General features: G+C 38.2%; 1 protein-coding gene across 3 annotated transcripts in view; it reads left to right on the top strand.

The window, feature by feature from the left end:
* Positions 1–16,849, top strand: part of AFF3 (ALF transcription elongation factor 3) — a 568,701-nt gene that overhangs the window by 366,267 nt on the left and 185,585 nt on the right. For all 3 annotated transcript variants that reach the window (XM_025869010.1, XM_073897854.1, XM_073897853.1), the window contains one exon: positions 7–87. In XM_025869010.1, the coding sequence (XP_025724795.1) occupies positions 7–87 (81 nt within the window). The remainder of the gene's footprint in view (positions 1–6; positions 88–16,849) is intronic.

Genomic DNA, 16,849 nt, shown 5'->3' with positions numbered 1-16,849 from the left:
ATTTAGGAGATGACCTGGCTTCCACCACTTTCTGCTATTCCAGCACCTGGCAAAGTGGAACCAAGCAAATTTCCATTTCCAAATAAGGTGAGATCTTGTAACACTCAGGAGCAGTATGCTTTACTCACACGGATTTTTTAGTGGATAGTGGGTTTTCCCGTGATTGTTTTTCCCTCTGTAAATATTCCTACCAGAGGCATATGGCTGATTTTCAACAATTTGCAAGCATGTATTTATTCATCAAAGGGAGAAAATTAAGCTTCCACTTCCCTACTTTTGGCAAAATGTGATGCATATTATAATTGTCATTTTATCTAAAAAAAATTGTGAAGTTAAAATGCATCATACAATCCTTCTTATATATTCAGTGTGATTTTCTTTTTTTTCCTGAAAAGCTGTTATTAAATTAATGATGTATCTTAAAATCAATGTCTTAGAATTGAGGACATGTAGTATATAATTCCTCTTCGGTATCTTTTATAAACCTTAAAATATTTTCTAGGACTTTAAAAAACAAATTTCCATTTTCTAAGGACAAGCACACACTCAAAAAATCAGCCACAATATATTTAAATTATACATGAGTCTAATAGGTTTTATTTTATGATTTTTAACCATACAACTAATATATAACTCCATATTCATAAGGAGGAAATTATGACGATAGAAAGAGCAAAATATGAAAGTGTCCAGTACCCGCATCCAAGTTTTATTTCCCTACCCAGAATTTACTCTCAAGAGTTTGGTGAATACCATTCCACTCATCTTCCCTGTGCATGATATACATATACATTCATATGCAGTTTTTAAAAACTCTTAGACGGTATAGTTCTAAAAGCATTTCTTCTAAGAGTTGATTTTTTTGATACCATGAATACATATTATTGCTAAATATTAACACTGCAACCTTTTAAAGTGAATTATTAAAATAACAATTCATTATAATTATCACAGTGGCAAATTTCATTCTAAGCTGATTTTTATTTCCCTCAACAAAGTGTATTTGGAGATCTTTCCAAGTAAATATATAGAGATGTTCTTCATTCTTCTTAATTGCAGCAAAATATTTTGTGGTATGAATTTGTAGTAGTTTATTTAGTCGAGCTCCTTTTGATGGACACTGAGATGGGTTATGGTTTGTTATCACAAACACTATTACAACCAGCATTATTTATAAATGCCTTTTTGTATGCCTCTTATTGAAAGTCTCTAGAATAGATACCTAGAAAGAGGGTAGGTACTGGAGGCATGAGAAACCATAGTTAGCCTTGACTGTGTTTCAACAGTACTTCTTTATGCATCTTTGCCAATGTTTAACATTATCTGGCTTTATATCATTGTGTCTGTAGTGTGGGTGAAAAATTGATATCCCATTGTTTTAATTTGCATTTCTCCAATTACTTCTGAGTTTGAGCATTGACTGTTTTTCCTTTACAAATTGCGCGTTCATATCCATTACCACTTTTAAAAAAAATGATTTGTACAAACTCCTTATATCTTATCCATTTGTCTGTTATATATGATGCAACTGTTTTCTTGCAACCTTATTTATGTACCTTTTATACTAGCAAAGTGTTTAATTTTTATGTCAGAGAAAAATGATTTTTCCTGCTCCAACATTCTAACAATGTTCTGTATTTTATTATCATTTTTTATAGTTTGATTTTGGGATTTTAAAACAATTTTTTGTAGATGGTGTAACAAAGGGTTCTAGCTTTATTCTTTTCAGCGGTTAGTAAATTATTGTTAACACTACCAACTGATTAGCCCATGTTCCCCCTACTGGTTTGAAATACCACCTAAATCAACAACTGAATTTCTCGTAAATACATGGATTTGTTTCAGGACTCTCCAGCCTCTTTTTTTCAGTATATTTATCTAATTCTTTCTCAATAACTCATTTTTAAATCAGAGGTCAACAAGCTTTTTCTGTAAAGGATCAGTTTGTAAATAATTTACCTAAATGAATAAATGTGACTAGGTTCAGGTAAAATGTTCTTTATTGAAACAGGTAGTGGCACGATATATAAAGAACTCTTACAACCCAACAATAAAAAGATAACTCATTTTAAGAATGGGCAAAGGATTTAAATAGACATTTCTCCCAAGAAGGTCTACAAATGCCTGATACGTATATAAAAATACCGTATCACCATTGTTAATCATTAGAGTTCCAAATCAAAACCACAAGGAGATACTTCTTCACACCTACTTAAATAGCTAAAATCAAAGACAAACAATAACCAGTGTTGACAAGAATACTGAGAAATTGGAACCCTGCTATCTGTGGCTGGTAGGATCCAAAATGGTGCGGACTCTTTGAAAGACAGTTTAACAGTTCCTCAAAAGGTTAAACATCGGGTTATCATATGACCCAGCAATTCCACTTCTCGGTATATATACCCAAGAGAACTGAAAAGGAATGCTATCAGGTGTTACATATTTATTTACTGAACTCCTTTTTTCCCGGGAGATTTTTTTTTTTTTTTTGGTGACCTTATATTTTCCAAGTGGGGGAAAACAGAATGTGTAGCAATAAAATATATGACATGTTAGATCATGATGTATAGTGAAGAAACATAAATCAGGAGAGGAAGATAATGAATGTTGATGGTGAATGGGGTTGGATGGATGAATTTTAAGTAGAGAACTTAAGAAAGACCCTCCTGGGGAGGTGACACTTGAGCTGAAGGTAGAGAAGGAGCAAGTCATGCAGACAAGTGGAGGTAGAGACTTCTGGCAGATGGAGGTGAAAGTGCATGGATGCTGGAGGAACAGCAAGAACAGTGGAGTCAGGGCAGAGAGAACCAGGCAAGGAACAGTAAGTGACACTGTGAGGTAAATGTAGTCATATTATGTTCGGACAGTAGGACCATTGAAAGGACTTGGGTTTTACTCTTAAGTGAATTGAGAAACTGTTAAAGAGTTTTGCAAATAACAAATATGTTTCATTTTACCCTTCTTATTGTGTCGATGGGAAGCTGTACATCTTTGCCATATTCCTGACATTAACAGGGATGATTCCAATCATTGAGTGTAGTTGTTATCAATAGGTATAAGAATTGCATATTGTGTGTCCAGCTCAGATAGCTTCCTTCTATTTCTAGCTTTCTGAACATTTTCATGGATTGATTTTTTCATTTTTAAAACTGAAGGTACAATTTGAAAGCAGTATCCTGCAAGTTTTGAAAAACACATATGCTCCTGAGACCACCATACTCAAGATATAGAAGAGCATTCCATCACCACCCAGAACTCCCCCTTGGTACCTTGTAGTCAATGCCTCCCGCACACCCAACCCCTGGCAATTACTGATCGGTTTTCCAGAGTATACAGAAATACAATAAGTTTGAATTTAGTTGAAACTTATTCAGTATTTATTTAGGTGTTCATAGTTTTGTTCTTTAATCTGCTAATGTAGAAAATTACATTAACAGATTGTCTGATTTTTTAATCACCTGTATATTCCTATGCTTAGTTTCCTTGAGTATGGTGTATTATTCATTTGATACACTTTTGGATTCAATATGCCAATATTTAATTTAGGAATTTTACTCCCGTGTTCATAAGTCACCTTGGTCTAGGTATCTTTTTGTGTACACTTGTTCAGTTTTGACACCAGGAATGTAATAGCCTTCTATAATGAATTCTTTAGCTTTCTGCCTTTTTCTGTATTCTGGAACATTTTACATAACATGCCAGTTTCCCCCTCCTTAAAGGCATGGAGTAACTCAACCATAAAACATACTGTCCATAGTTTTCTTTTAAGAGTAGATCTTTAATTGTATTTTCATTTTCTTCTATGCCTATTTGGTTTTTCAAATTTTCTACCTCCTCTTGGGTTAATTAATCTTTCTTTGTTCCTTTTTTTCCCCTTCAGGATTTTCAAACATATACATAATACTCTGTTTTTCTAGTAATTGCCTTTAAAATTTTAATACATTAGCCTAGTTAAACCTATTTTTATCAATACCTACAATTAACTCATATCTGTATTCTACCCCCAACAATTAGTTTTACTTTGATCTCCCTCACCGTCATCTCTCAGTTTGAGATTACAGTATTTCAAGCTGTTGTTACTATAACCATTTTTAGCATTACACCTTAACAATTATTTGTTAGTTTCTTAATTGGTCATTGTTTCTTGTGTCTCCAGCCTTCCTCTTTTTAAGATGTGCCTATTGTTTTTGCTAGAGTGTATTTTCAAGCAGGTTTTTAGTCCAGACTTGACCTAAAGTCTCTGATAGTCCTTTTCTGCACTTACCTTAATCCTTCCACGTCTCCTCTCTGTTTGTTTACTCCTTCGGTGATTTCATCCAATTATTTCATCTAATCGTTGCTTTAAATACTCTCTATGCCAAGCTTATGACTTCTAAGTTTGTGTCTCTAGCCCCTTCTCCATCCCCCAAACTCCATACTTCCTCGACATCTCCACTTGAATACCTAACAAACATCTTAAGCTTGCTATATCAAACACTGAGCTTTTAATCCCCGCCACAAGCCTTTTATCCCAGTGTATCTCGGTAAATGATTTCTCCATTTTTGCAGCTGGCTCAGGCCAAAACCCTTGGAATCATCTGTATTTGTTTTCTAAGGCACCTGTAACAAAATACACAAAGTGGGCAGCTTAAAAGAAATTTATTCTCTCATAGTTCTGGAGGCCAGAAGTCTGAAATCAGGGTGCCAGCAGGGCCATGCTCCCTCTGACGGCTCTAGGGAAGAATCCTTTCTTGCCTCTTCCTAGCTTTTGAAGACTTTCAGTGGTCTGTCACCTTCCTTGGCTTGTAGTTGCATCATTTTACATCTTTTTATCTTGTGTATCGTTCTATTTCTGCCTCTACATACACATGTCTGTCTTGCCTCTGTGTGTCTCTGTGTCTATAAGGACAGCAGTCCTTAAATTTAGGGCCCACTCTAATCTAGTGTGACCTCATCTTAACTTGATTTTACCTGCAAGAACCCTATATCCCCATAAGGTCAAATTCACAGATTTTGAGTGGACATGAGCTTTTGGAGGATGCTGTTCAATGCAGCACACCATCCTTGACCCGTCTTTCTCTCATATCACACATCCAACTCATCATTAAATCATGTCTCCCCTACTTTCAAAACATATCCCGAATCTAAATACTTCCCCCACTATCAGAGCTACCTCCTGGGTCTACACTGTCGTCCCTTGCTTTGGTTATTGCAGTAACTCCCCGACTGGTTTTCCTGTTTCTACACTTGCTCTACCTACCACTCAATTCCAAGCCATCATCATATCTAGTGTGGACTCTGAGAGTTTTCCAGCCATTCATCCTGGCCTCTAATACACAGTCTCTTCTCCACACAGTAGCCTCAACAATATTTTTTCGAGTCTTGTTTTTTAATCCATTCAAGCCACTCTGTGTCTTTTGATTGGAGAATTCGGTCCATTTACATTTGAGATAATTTATTGATAGGTGTGTGCTTATTGTCATTTTGTTAGTTGTTTTCTAGCTGTTTTTGCAGTTCCTTTCTGTTCTTTTCTCCTTCGCCTGCTCTCTTCCTTTGTGGTTTGATGACTTTCTTTTACGGTATGCTTATATTCCTTTCCCTTTATCTTTTCTGTATTTACTATAGGTTTTTGCTTTGCGGTTACCATGAGGCTTACGTATAACAACTTATATCTATAACAATCTATTTTAAATTGATAACAACTTTGATCCCATTCTAAAGCTGAACATTTTTACTCTCCTCCTGCCATGTTTTGGTTTTGGTGTCACATTCTACATCTTTTTATCTTGTGTATCCCCTAATTGTAATCATGATTATTTTTTACCACTTTTGTCTTTTAACCATCATTCTACCTTTATAATAATTAATCCACTACCTTTACTAAAGATTTACTTTTCCAGTGAGATTTACTTTCACATGTTTTCTTGTTACTAATTAGGCCACTTCTCTTCAGCTTCATGTGGTTCCCTCATCATTATGTGATGAACTCCTTTAGCTTTTGCTTGTCTGGAAAACTCTTGATCTCCTTCAGGTCTTAATGATAATTTTGCCGGGTAGAGTATTCTTGGGTGGAGGATTTTCCTTTCAGCACTTTGCATAGATCCTGCCACTCCCTTCTAATCTGCGAAGGTTGTGCTGAAACTCTTATGGGGTTTCCCTTGTACTTAACAAGTTGTTTTTCTCTTGCTGCTTTTTTTTTTAAGATTTTATTTATTTATTTATTTATTTGAGAGAGAGAGCATGGGGGGGAAGGGTCAGAGGGAGAAGCAGGCTCCCTGCTGAGCAGGGAGCCCGACGCGGGACTCGATCCCAGGACTCCAGGACCATGACCTGAGCCAAAGGCAGTCGCTTAACCAACTGAGCCACCCAGGCACCCTTCTTTTGCTGCTTTTAATATTCCTTTTTCTTTAACTTATGAAATTTTATTCATAATGTGTCTTGGTGTGGGTCTCTTTGGATTCATCTTTTCTGGAATTCTCTGGGATTCCTGGATCTGGATTCCCATTTCCTCCCCCAAGGTAGGGAAATTTCTAGTCATTATTTCTTCTAATAAGATTTCTGTCCCTTTCTCTTTCTCTTTTCCTCTTGGGAGCCCTATAATGCAAATGTTAGTCTGTTGTCCCATATGGCTCTTAAGCTGTCTTCACTTATTTCATTCTTTTTTTCTTTATCTTGCTCTGATTGGTGAGTTCCACTGCCTTGTCTTTGAGTAGACTGATCCTTTCCTCTGCTTCATTTATTCTGTTCAGTCATTGCATTCTTCACCTCTGTGACTTCTGTTTGGTACTTTCTTATATTTTACATCTCTTTGTAGAAGTTCTCACTATGTTCATCTATTCTTCTCACCCGTTCAAGTAAGCATCTTTATGACCATTTTTTTGAACTCTTTATCAGGTAAATTACTTACCTCTGTTTCATTAGCTTTTTTTTTTTCTAAGTTTTGCTTTCATTTGGAACATAGTCCTCTGTCTTTTCATTTTGCTTGATTCTCTGTATTGGTTTCTATATAGTAGATAAAATAACCACCTCACCCAGTCTTGAAGGAGTGGTCTCGTGTAGGAGATGAACCTTTTTATCCAGCCCTTCCCAGCTCTTGGTCACCTCTCAAACCTGTGTGCTTGTCCAAGCAAACTCCTATATTTTTAATAGCTCCCAGTAGTTCAGGATGTGCCAAGACATGTCAGTGTCCCAAAGGGAAGGATCTCAGCGCCTAAATTCAGGCTGACTAGAAACCGGACCCACAGGCAACAGCTTTTAAAAGTATGCAAATATATAAAGTCCTGAGGGGCCACAGGCATAAGCACGGCTGACCACCAGAGCCAGGTGATCTGGAAATGTTCCCCGGACAACAGTTGCAAAAAGTTGGGCTCCAAAGGTGTGTATAAGCTCCTTTCTGGGAGATACCAGCAAATCTAGTATGAGGCAGAGGGAGAATGCAAAGATGGTGTCCATAGCCTATGTTCCTTGAGAGCAGCTCCGTAGGCCACTAAAGTATGTACCAGTCCCAAAGCCTGCCTCTCATTCTAAAGCTCCAGGACAAGCAAAGTGACCTCCTTCACAGACTGGGGGGAAGACAGTCTACTGTCTGTACAGTGCCCTGGACATGGTAGCATACCAAGAACCATCCCTCTAATTGCCACAGTCCTGTAGGACCCAGGAACACAAGCCCTTCAGGCCACCAGAACCAGGTGATCGAGGGGCATCCTCTGGGCATCTGCCACAAACACCAGGCACCAGATCCACATAAAACTCCCCTTCAGGAAACATGGCATTCTGGAGCAGAGCTGGGGTGCAAAGATAGCACCCACCCTCTGAGATAGCTGGGAAAGATTACAGTCAGCTCCTAAATGCATGTTTAATTAGTAGCTGGCCCCTCAGGCTACAGGCATGATGATCAGCTACTAGGTGTCCTTCACAGAAAGACTGGGCTCCTGGGTCTATTGCTTCTTACAGTGACCTGGGGTTAGTAGCAGTTTAAGAACTCTTCTCCATTGTTTACAGTCTTGTGGGACCCACAGGTGGAAGCCCCAGTGGCCGCCCCAGTCAGGTGACGTGGAAGTGTCCCCTGATAGCAGAAGTCAGGGCATCAGACCAGTGTAAGTTCCTTTGTGGGTGACACCTGTTATTACAGTCCCCTGTGACCAGGATCACAAGCTCTCTGACCTCCAGAGCCAGGAGACCAAGAGGCATAATCTAGGCAGCAGCCACAGAAATCAAGGCATCAGACACATATCAGAGCTCCCTTCTGGGATATACTGGTGCTCGGGAACATGGCAAAAGGAGAGCAAGAAAATGGCACCTACCAGCTGACCCTTGAGAGTGTTCCAGCAAGCTCCTAGTTGTGAGTGTTAAAAGGTGCCTGCCTCTCAGGCCAAGATTTTAATATAAGTAGGTGTGCCTCCTGCAGGAGTCTGGGCATAATCTGAGCAGGGCCCTGGCCTGGGTGACTTGGAGCACATGAGCCCCTTAAGAGGCATTTCTCACATCACTGCTGTGTTGTGGGTCTTGCAGTTCAAGCCCCATTGGTTTTCAAAATTGGATGTTTGGGGAGCTTATCTCTCAAGTGCAGCCCTAAAAAAGTTGGAGTGCTCAATATGGAGTTTGAACCCTTTGCTCCTCAAGGAGAAGCTTGGAGTTCCCTCCCAGTTGTGGGTTTTTGGGGAGATTGTGTCCCAGTTTCTCCTACCTGCTTTAATATAGTTTTCTTCTCATTTGCTGGATGTGTCATCATCAGTCAGCCAGCCTTTAGGTTTCTTTAAGAATAAGTATGTAGCTTCATGGGGACTCAGTGTATCTGTGAGGGGAGGTTGAGTTCAAGATCTTCCTATGTCACCATCTTTAACCAGAACCTGCCTGTCACTCTTGTAGTAGAACTTCCAGTGGCATACTGCCACACAAATACAATGCAGAATCCTTATAATTTTTGTATATAATCTGGCCAAAATAATGGCTTCACCCAAAACATAAGCAAATACATATTTTTATTATATAAACATATCCACGGTGTAAGTACAATTTCTGATGTAATTGAGCACACATCCCAAGGCCCATTTGGTTGTGACTTTTCCAAAAGGATTGTATAAATATGTTTTGTTGAATGTATATAGTTAAGTTTAAGTAATAACTTATGTCTACAGTAAATTTGAGACCTTATCTCATTAGTACAAAAAATAATTTTTCAAGGCAGAAATTAAGTTATAAGAATCTTATCTTCCATCCAAAAAGATATATTATCAAATATCAGATAGGGCACAGAATTTCAAATTTAAATTAAGAACTATATGTTATTTAGGATTTTTATAGGATTTGTGTGGAGTTATGTCATCCCTAGATCTTTTGGCCTTACCCAGGAAAGAAAAAGTCATTTTACAAAATGTAAGAACATTGCATGATTTTAATAATGCTTTTCTTTCAAAAAGCTTGGAAGTACTATTAATTTATCTGGTATGGAAGAAATAAGACTGGATTAGTGTGCTATTTCTGCTAGAGCAAATTACCACAAACTTAGTGACTTAAGACAATACAAATGTATTGTCTTACAACTTTGGAAGTCAGAAGTCTGAGCTAAAATCAAGGTGTTGGTGGGCTGCGTTCCTCCAAAACACTCTAGGGAATAATTTTTCTTGTCGCTCTCAGCTTCTACAAGCTCCCCTTGTTACTTAGTTCATGGCTCTCATCATCCTGACCTCAAACTTCCTTGTCACATCTCCTTCTCTGACTGCCCCCCCTCGGCCCGCCCCGTTATAAGGGCCTTTGTGATTATACTGGGCCTACCTGGATAATCCAGGATAATCTCCCATCTCAAAATTATTAATCACATCTGCAAATCCCTTTTGCCACGAGCAGCAGTATAGTCACAGGGTCCAGGAATTAGGATATAGACATCTTTGGGGGAGCCCTAATCTGCCCATGGCAAAGACTGTTGCTAATTTTCACACACAGTGCATTTTTTTAACCTGTATCTCAACTGACAATTGGGGCTTGCTGTTCATTCATTACATTATTAACGTTTGAGATTATCACTATTGCTAGAGTACAGGAGTTAGAAATATTTATGGAATTTGAGGGGCAAAATCTCTAAAATGACTAATAAATAACAAAATTAAGCCCTCATTAAGAATGAAGGGGCACTTGCAACAACGTGGTTGGAACTAGAGGGTATTATGCTAAGCGAAATAAGTCAATCAGAGAAAGACAAGTATCATATGATCCCACTGATATGAGGAATTTGAGAAACAAGACAGAGGATCATAGGGGAAGGGAGGAAAAAATGAAACAAGATGAAACCAGAGAGGGAGACAAACCATAAGAGACTCTGAGTCTCAGGAAACAAACTGAGGGTTGCTGGAGTGGTGGGGGGTGGGAGGGATGGGGTGGCTGGGTGATGGACATTGGGGAGGGTATGTGCTGTGGTGAGCTCTGTGAATTATGTAAGACTGTTGAATCACAGACCTGTTCCTCTGAAACAAATAATACATTATATGTTAAAAAAAAAAAGAAGAAGAAGAAGATAGTAGGAAGGAAGCGGGGGGAGTCGAAGGGGAAGACGAACTATGAGAGACTATGGACTCTGAGAAACAAACTGAGGGTTTTAGAGGGGAGGGGGGTGGGAGGATGGGTTAGCCCGGTGATGGGTATTAAGGAGGGCATATATTACATGGAGCACTGGGTGTTATACGCAAACAATGAATCATAGAACACTACATCAAAAACTAATTATGTAATGTATGATGACTAACATAACATAATAAAATAAAACTTTAAAAGAAAAGATTGAAGGGGCAATTTGACCTCACAAGGAAAGTCCTTTTAACTGGGCATTCTGAGTTACCAGTACCACTAAATTAATTAGCTAAATACTTCTGAGAATTTCCCAAATTTGTCTCAGTGTTAAAGGACATAATGTATAGTAAAGTTCATTGATAATGAACTTGGATATTTTTTCTCTTCTCTGAAATCTTAATTCAGAGTCACAACTCCCTAGACAAAAACTACCAGACATGTCCATCTCAGTCTTTAAATCTCAAAAATAATTGAATTTGGTTAAAAAAAAAAAAAAGACTGTGTGCCATTATCAGGTAATTCAACCAAGAAAAAAAAATTGAATTTGATTTGCCCTTTTCTCTTCATTTCTGTAGCAATCTCATAAATTTTGAAATGCAAATAAAGGACTCAAAGTTGTAGAACCTTTTCCATCCTCAGAAGGCACATGAGCAAACCTAATGACATTTCACAAACATTTCATGTGGCAATGGATGCTGGCTCTGGTGGGATCAAACCTGGTCTGGAACTATTCTTCCTGATCAGTGTTTAAAGCATTATACAGAAGAATTCTAGCATTGTTTTAGAAATGATAATCCTATTGCCTTTTTGTACACTAGAAGGAGAAGAAAAACAGCAAGTGTGAAGGAAAGTGCTTTAAAGTTAGAAAGTTCGTTTTCTATCTCCCTCTTGGGGTTCCTAGTATGCTTTAAGTTGTACCACAAAGTGTTTGGACTAAAACTCCATGTTTTAGCATTCCCTTGAAACAAACATTTAAATTAATTATAAATTACTTTATTTCAACTCTTCTGAGATTTATTAAAGAAAAGAATGAGGAGAAAGTGATGGATGGGGGTGAAGAGAGAACCCAAATCAGGTGGTTCCTTTTTCTATAGTAACTAGCTTCATGCGTGGGTCTGAAAATAAGAGAACATATATTTCTGTTTTGTTTTTTTTTTTAATTTTTTATTAACATGTTTCAGGGGTACAGGTCTGTGATTCATCAGTCTTATACAATTTACAGCACTCACCATAACACATACCCTCCCCAGTGTCCATCACCCAGCCACCCCATCCCTCCCACCCCCGATATATTTCCGTTTCTTGACTTTTATAATTCTAACGCTGGATTGATAGACAAGCAAGGAGAGATCTGAGTGGAGCAGTCCTCAGACGGTTCCAAAGAGCCATTTTTAAGTAATACCCTCACAGTATAAGGATCGTCCTTAAGCTACATGGCCTTAAGAACTACTGTATTTTACTGATCTAAGGTAGATTTTTTTTTCATCTTACGTTCCCTAAAATCAGGATTTGTTTTAGAGTTGATGGGATCTTACAATTAATTGGCAGTACTTTTCTTTCATAGTGTACAGCAGGGAAGGTAGCCTCAGACAGTTTCGATGGCAGGCTACACATGACGAAATACAGTCTTTATTATAGGGCTTCATTGAAGGGCTTTCTCAGATACCAGCACACTTGGTTATTTCTGTCTTAAGCCAAATGATGTGTACAAACTTTACTTCCCAGCTAAACACCACGTTTAGAGAAGGTTTAGGATTCCCATGTACCAAACAATAGGTGTTGGGAATTCAGGACTTGGAGGTGGAGAAGAATGAATTCCCATCTGTAGATATTCTTGTAAGTAACCAGAAGTGGCTGTCCCCTTTGTGCGCATGTCAAAATGACACACACTTGATGAATGACACTGGCAAACCAGAAGCAGTCGATTAACCTTAGCAGTGTCCTGTTACGGGATAACAGGCAACTTTTTTTTTATACTTTGCTGCTGTTCTGAATCTTCTTTAATGAATAGATATTACTGTTTGTTTCTTCAAATAGTAAATGCTCCTTAACAAGATAGAGCCATCCTTGGGTCAAGACAGTAATAATAGTAGCATTCTTTTTGTGACTTTTATCCAGTTGTATACTTTAAATATGTGCGATTTGTATCATGTAATTTGTACCTTAATAAAGCTGGCTTTGTCTTTTTTTGTTAAAGAGTCCTAGTTGAAAAGATAATTTCTGTAGTGGCAGTGTGACATGGCGCAGTGAAAACGTAAAGCAGATGTGTCCTTCTGAGATTCAGGAAGGTTTCAAAGAGCAGGTAACCCTTGAGCTTTTTTGTTCTGAGCCTTGAAGAAAGAATGAAGTTTGCCAACCAGAAAACAGAAAATGGCAGGACATGCATCCCAAGGACAAGGACAGAATGCAAAGGCTTGAAGTACCCTTGCAGAGCGGCCGTGACATCCCTTTCAGCCCTGGGTTATAATATTTCGTACATATATCATCTCCACTGCTAACTCAAGACCCCCGGGCCCTGTAGGCAGGGATTTTTTACACTCCCTCTGTAACCTTTAAGGTGCCTGACAGAACCTTGCAGCCCTCGTAGAGTGCTCCCAGAGGAGACTAAAATAAGAATGTGCAAATGGTGTTAGCAACTCCCCAAGCATCTACTTACGGAAAGCAAGGGCCTTTGAGAGAAAGAGAAGAGACAGAAAGACCTTTGAGACAGAAGCTATAGGTGTATGGGTGCCTGGGTGGCAGGAAATACAAAATGGGAGGGACTTAAGTAAGTGCCCGGGCCCTTTGGGAGGGAGGGACTTTGTTTCCCTAGACTCTGAACCCAACCTTGCCCTGGCTCAGTGAAGGATGAAGGGTCTGTACGTTCTGTGGTAGCCCCTGGGTTTTGCAGCTGCCTGGGCAGAGCAGGATTCCTTCAAGAAGCAGCAGCTACCGGGCCTGTTGTTGGCCAGCTGAGACCTAGTCAGAATGAAGACAGTGTCCTGTGGACGTAATCTTGGGAGGAGCTTCATAAGGTAACTCACACCCTCCACCAGCCCACTGGCTGCGTGCTGGCCAAATGTCAATGAGAATGATAATGGGATATCATTCATACCCACAGAGTGGCATGATATAGAAACACTGGGGTTAGAGTCAATATTTTCAAGCTAGTATTTGTTCAGTGCAGCACCCAGAAGACATGGGTTACAAACATGACATTACATATTAAGACAAAGTCTTTATTTTATTTTGCCTCTCCAGAAGTCTCCTTCTCTCTAGAAGGGCAGACTTTTAGGGTGATTTTTTTAACCAATTACTTTAACTTTTTCTGCCTCTCTTTACTGCCCACACAAAATAGAAATAATAATCACCATTAGTTACGCAAATATTTTAGGTAAAATTCAAAGTCTTCGATCTCTGAAATACATGACCTTGCAGTATGTAATTATAATTCAGGTTATCTGTGAGCTTATTTTTGGTTCTTTGCTCATGAGTCTATCATCTGAACTTGAGGATACCTAACATGCACCAAGAAATAAAATGAGCTCTTTCCCAAGAGTGTGAGCAGTTTCACAAAAATTCCTAATTTTTCCCTTAAGAATGAACTTAATGCAGGGCGCCTGGGTGGCTTAGTTGGTTAAGTGTCCAACTCTTGATTCCAGCTCAGGTCTTGCTGTCAGTCAGGGTCATGAGTTCAAGCCCTGCATTGGTCTCCATGCTGAGCATGGAGTCTACTTAAAAAAAAAAAAAATGAACTTAATGCTGAAAATTATCTCAATTACTATTCTTGTCTCTTTGATGTTGAGTGAGTGTTTACCTTTCTAGTACAAGACACCTGCAAAATGTCAAAATCTACAGACGGCTCAGAGGAGTCAACTACATGGGGCTCAAAGTACTTTCACGTATCAAAGCTAACACTAATTTATGTTCAAATATAAACTCTAAATTAATTAGAAAAGATGGAAAACATAGCAATCCATTTGGAGGGTTTAACCATGGATGTCTTCTTAATAACAACTATCCAAAGTAGGCCCATATTATTTATTTATGAGGATTATACTTCAGCCCATCATTTCAGGAACAATATTTCATCTTAATACACTGTTTCCAAAACCTGAATCTCAGATTGAAAGTTGAGCATGTTCTTTTTCTTCATATGCATAGCTCATCATTACCAGCATTAACATTAAAAGCATCTGTGTATGACTCAGTCTGTTTAATGGAGCGGGAATTCCTTCCTTGCCCTATTTTCCCACCCAGCCCCTACCCAGCAGTCTGGCTGATTTTATACTGTTCCAGTGGAATTCCTTTTGAAAACATCATATGGATTTGAATATGCAACAAGTCATAAAGGACATCTCCTGTCCCATGACAAACATATTCATGGAGCAAAACTCTAGTAAAATACATTAAACTATATATTAGAAGATAATTCCATTTCACTGGATTTTTGTCCCATGCACTGAAATTATAAAGGAGTGTCACTGGATTTTATGTGCTGCCACTTATTCTTTTACATTCCTACCATCTTGATTAATTTGTTCTTTCGTAAGTCTCCCTTATATTTCATGCTAAATGGGAATTTTGCAAGTAAAAAGGATGTGAATTCCCAAAACAAAAGTTAGCATTTCACTTAAGTGCAAATAAAATCAGATTCAATTGCTATTTACCTAAACAGTAACTAAACTCAAAATACTATGTAGTCCTGGCTTTCCACCATTGCAGGTAAGTGGAAATCTGTAATAATCTTCCCATCCACCAATGTGAGACTGACAACAGTTGTTCAGTGAATTGTCCCTGGTGGGATGGTTGCCAGCCTCATCTATAGAAAGGTGATGAGAGTAAAGGTACATCCAAAGGGAAGTGGGTTAGATTAAAAGTCAGTTATATAATAAATCCTAATATATGAACTAAAACCATAAACCTCATGGAGAAAACATAGAGATAAGTGTATGACTTTGGATTTGGCAGTAGATTCTCAGATATGACACCAAAAGCATGAGCCATAAAAGAAAAATTAAATAAATAGGACTTCATTAAAATTAAAAACTTTTGTGCATCAAAGGATATTATCAATAAAGTGAAAAGACAGCTGACAGAATGGGAGGAAATATTATGCCAATCATATGTCTGATAAGGATCTAGGATCCAGAATATGTGAAAAACTCAACTCAACAACAAAAAGGCCAACAACCCACTTTAAAATGGGTCAAGTCCTTAAATAGATATTTCTCCAAAGAAGATATACAAGTGCCCAACAAAAACATGAAAACATGCTTATCATCATTAGTCATTAGGGAAATATAAATCAAAACCACAGTGAGAAACCACACACGTTAAAATGGCTGTCATAAAATTTCTCAAAATTAAAAGAAAATAACAAGTGTTATTGAGGATGTGGAGAAATTGGAACCTTCTACATGGCTGGTAAAAATGCAAAATGATTCAGCCACTGTGGAAAACAATTTGGCGGTTCCTCAAAAAGTTTCATATAGAATTACCATATGACTCCACAATTCCATTCATGGGTGTATACCCAAAAAGACTGAAACAGGGACTGAAACAAATACATATACCTGTGTATTCATAACAGCCCTATTCACAATAGCCAAAAGGTGGAAACAACTGAAATATCCATTAATGGATGAATGGCTAAACAAATTGGTGTATATACACACAATAGAATATTATTTGGCCATAAAAAGGAATGAAGTACTGATCCATGCTATGACATGGATGAACCTCTAAAACATTATGCTAAGTGAAAGTAGACAGAACAAAAGGTCACATGTTTTATGATTCTACTCCCTGAAATATCCAGAATAGATAAATTCATAGAGACAGGATACAGATTGGTGATTGTCAGGGACTGAGAGAAGGGAGGATTGAGGAGACACTGCCTAAAGGGTAACAAGTTTTATTTTGGAATGATGGAAATATTTGCAACCAAATAGAGGTAATGGTTATACAACATTAAGAGTATACTAAGTGCCATTGAGTTGTTCACTGTAAACATTTTTTTAAGATTTACTTATTTTTATTTTAGAGAGAGAGTGTACAGTGGTGGTGAGGGGCAGAGGGAAGAGAGAATCCCAAGCAGACTCTGCGCTGAGTGTGTAGCCTAACGCAGGGCTCAATCTCAAAATCCTGAGATCATGACCTGAGCCAAAACCAAGAGCTGGACACTTAACTGACTGAACCACCCAGGCCCTAAATTGCTCACTTTAAAGTGGTTAATTTTAAGTTATGTGAATTTCACCTCAACAAACAAAAAGTCTACAATACAAAAGCGAAGTGATTGTGAGCTACATTTCTGGAACTGCTTAGT

This window comes from Callorhinus ursinus, unplaced genomic scaffold, assembly GCF_003265705.2.
Source record: "Callorhinus ursinus isolate GAN/ISIS: 27379988/994484 unplaced genomic scaffold, GSC_fseal_2.0 scaffold10, whole genome shotgun sequence".
Lineage (NCBI taxonomy): Eukaryota > Metazoa > Chordata > Mammalia > Carnivora > Otariidae > Callorhinus > Callorhinus ursinus.
The sequence above is the reverse complement of the archived record's forward strand: the minus strand, read 5'-3'. Positions and strand labels throughout refer to the sequence as shown.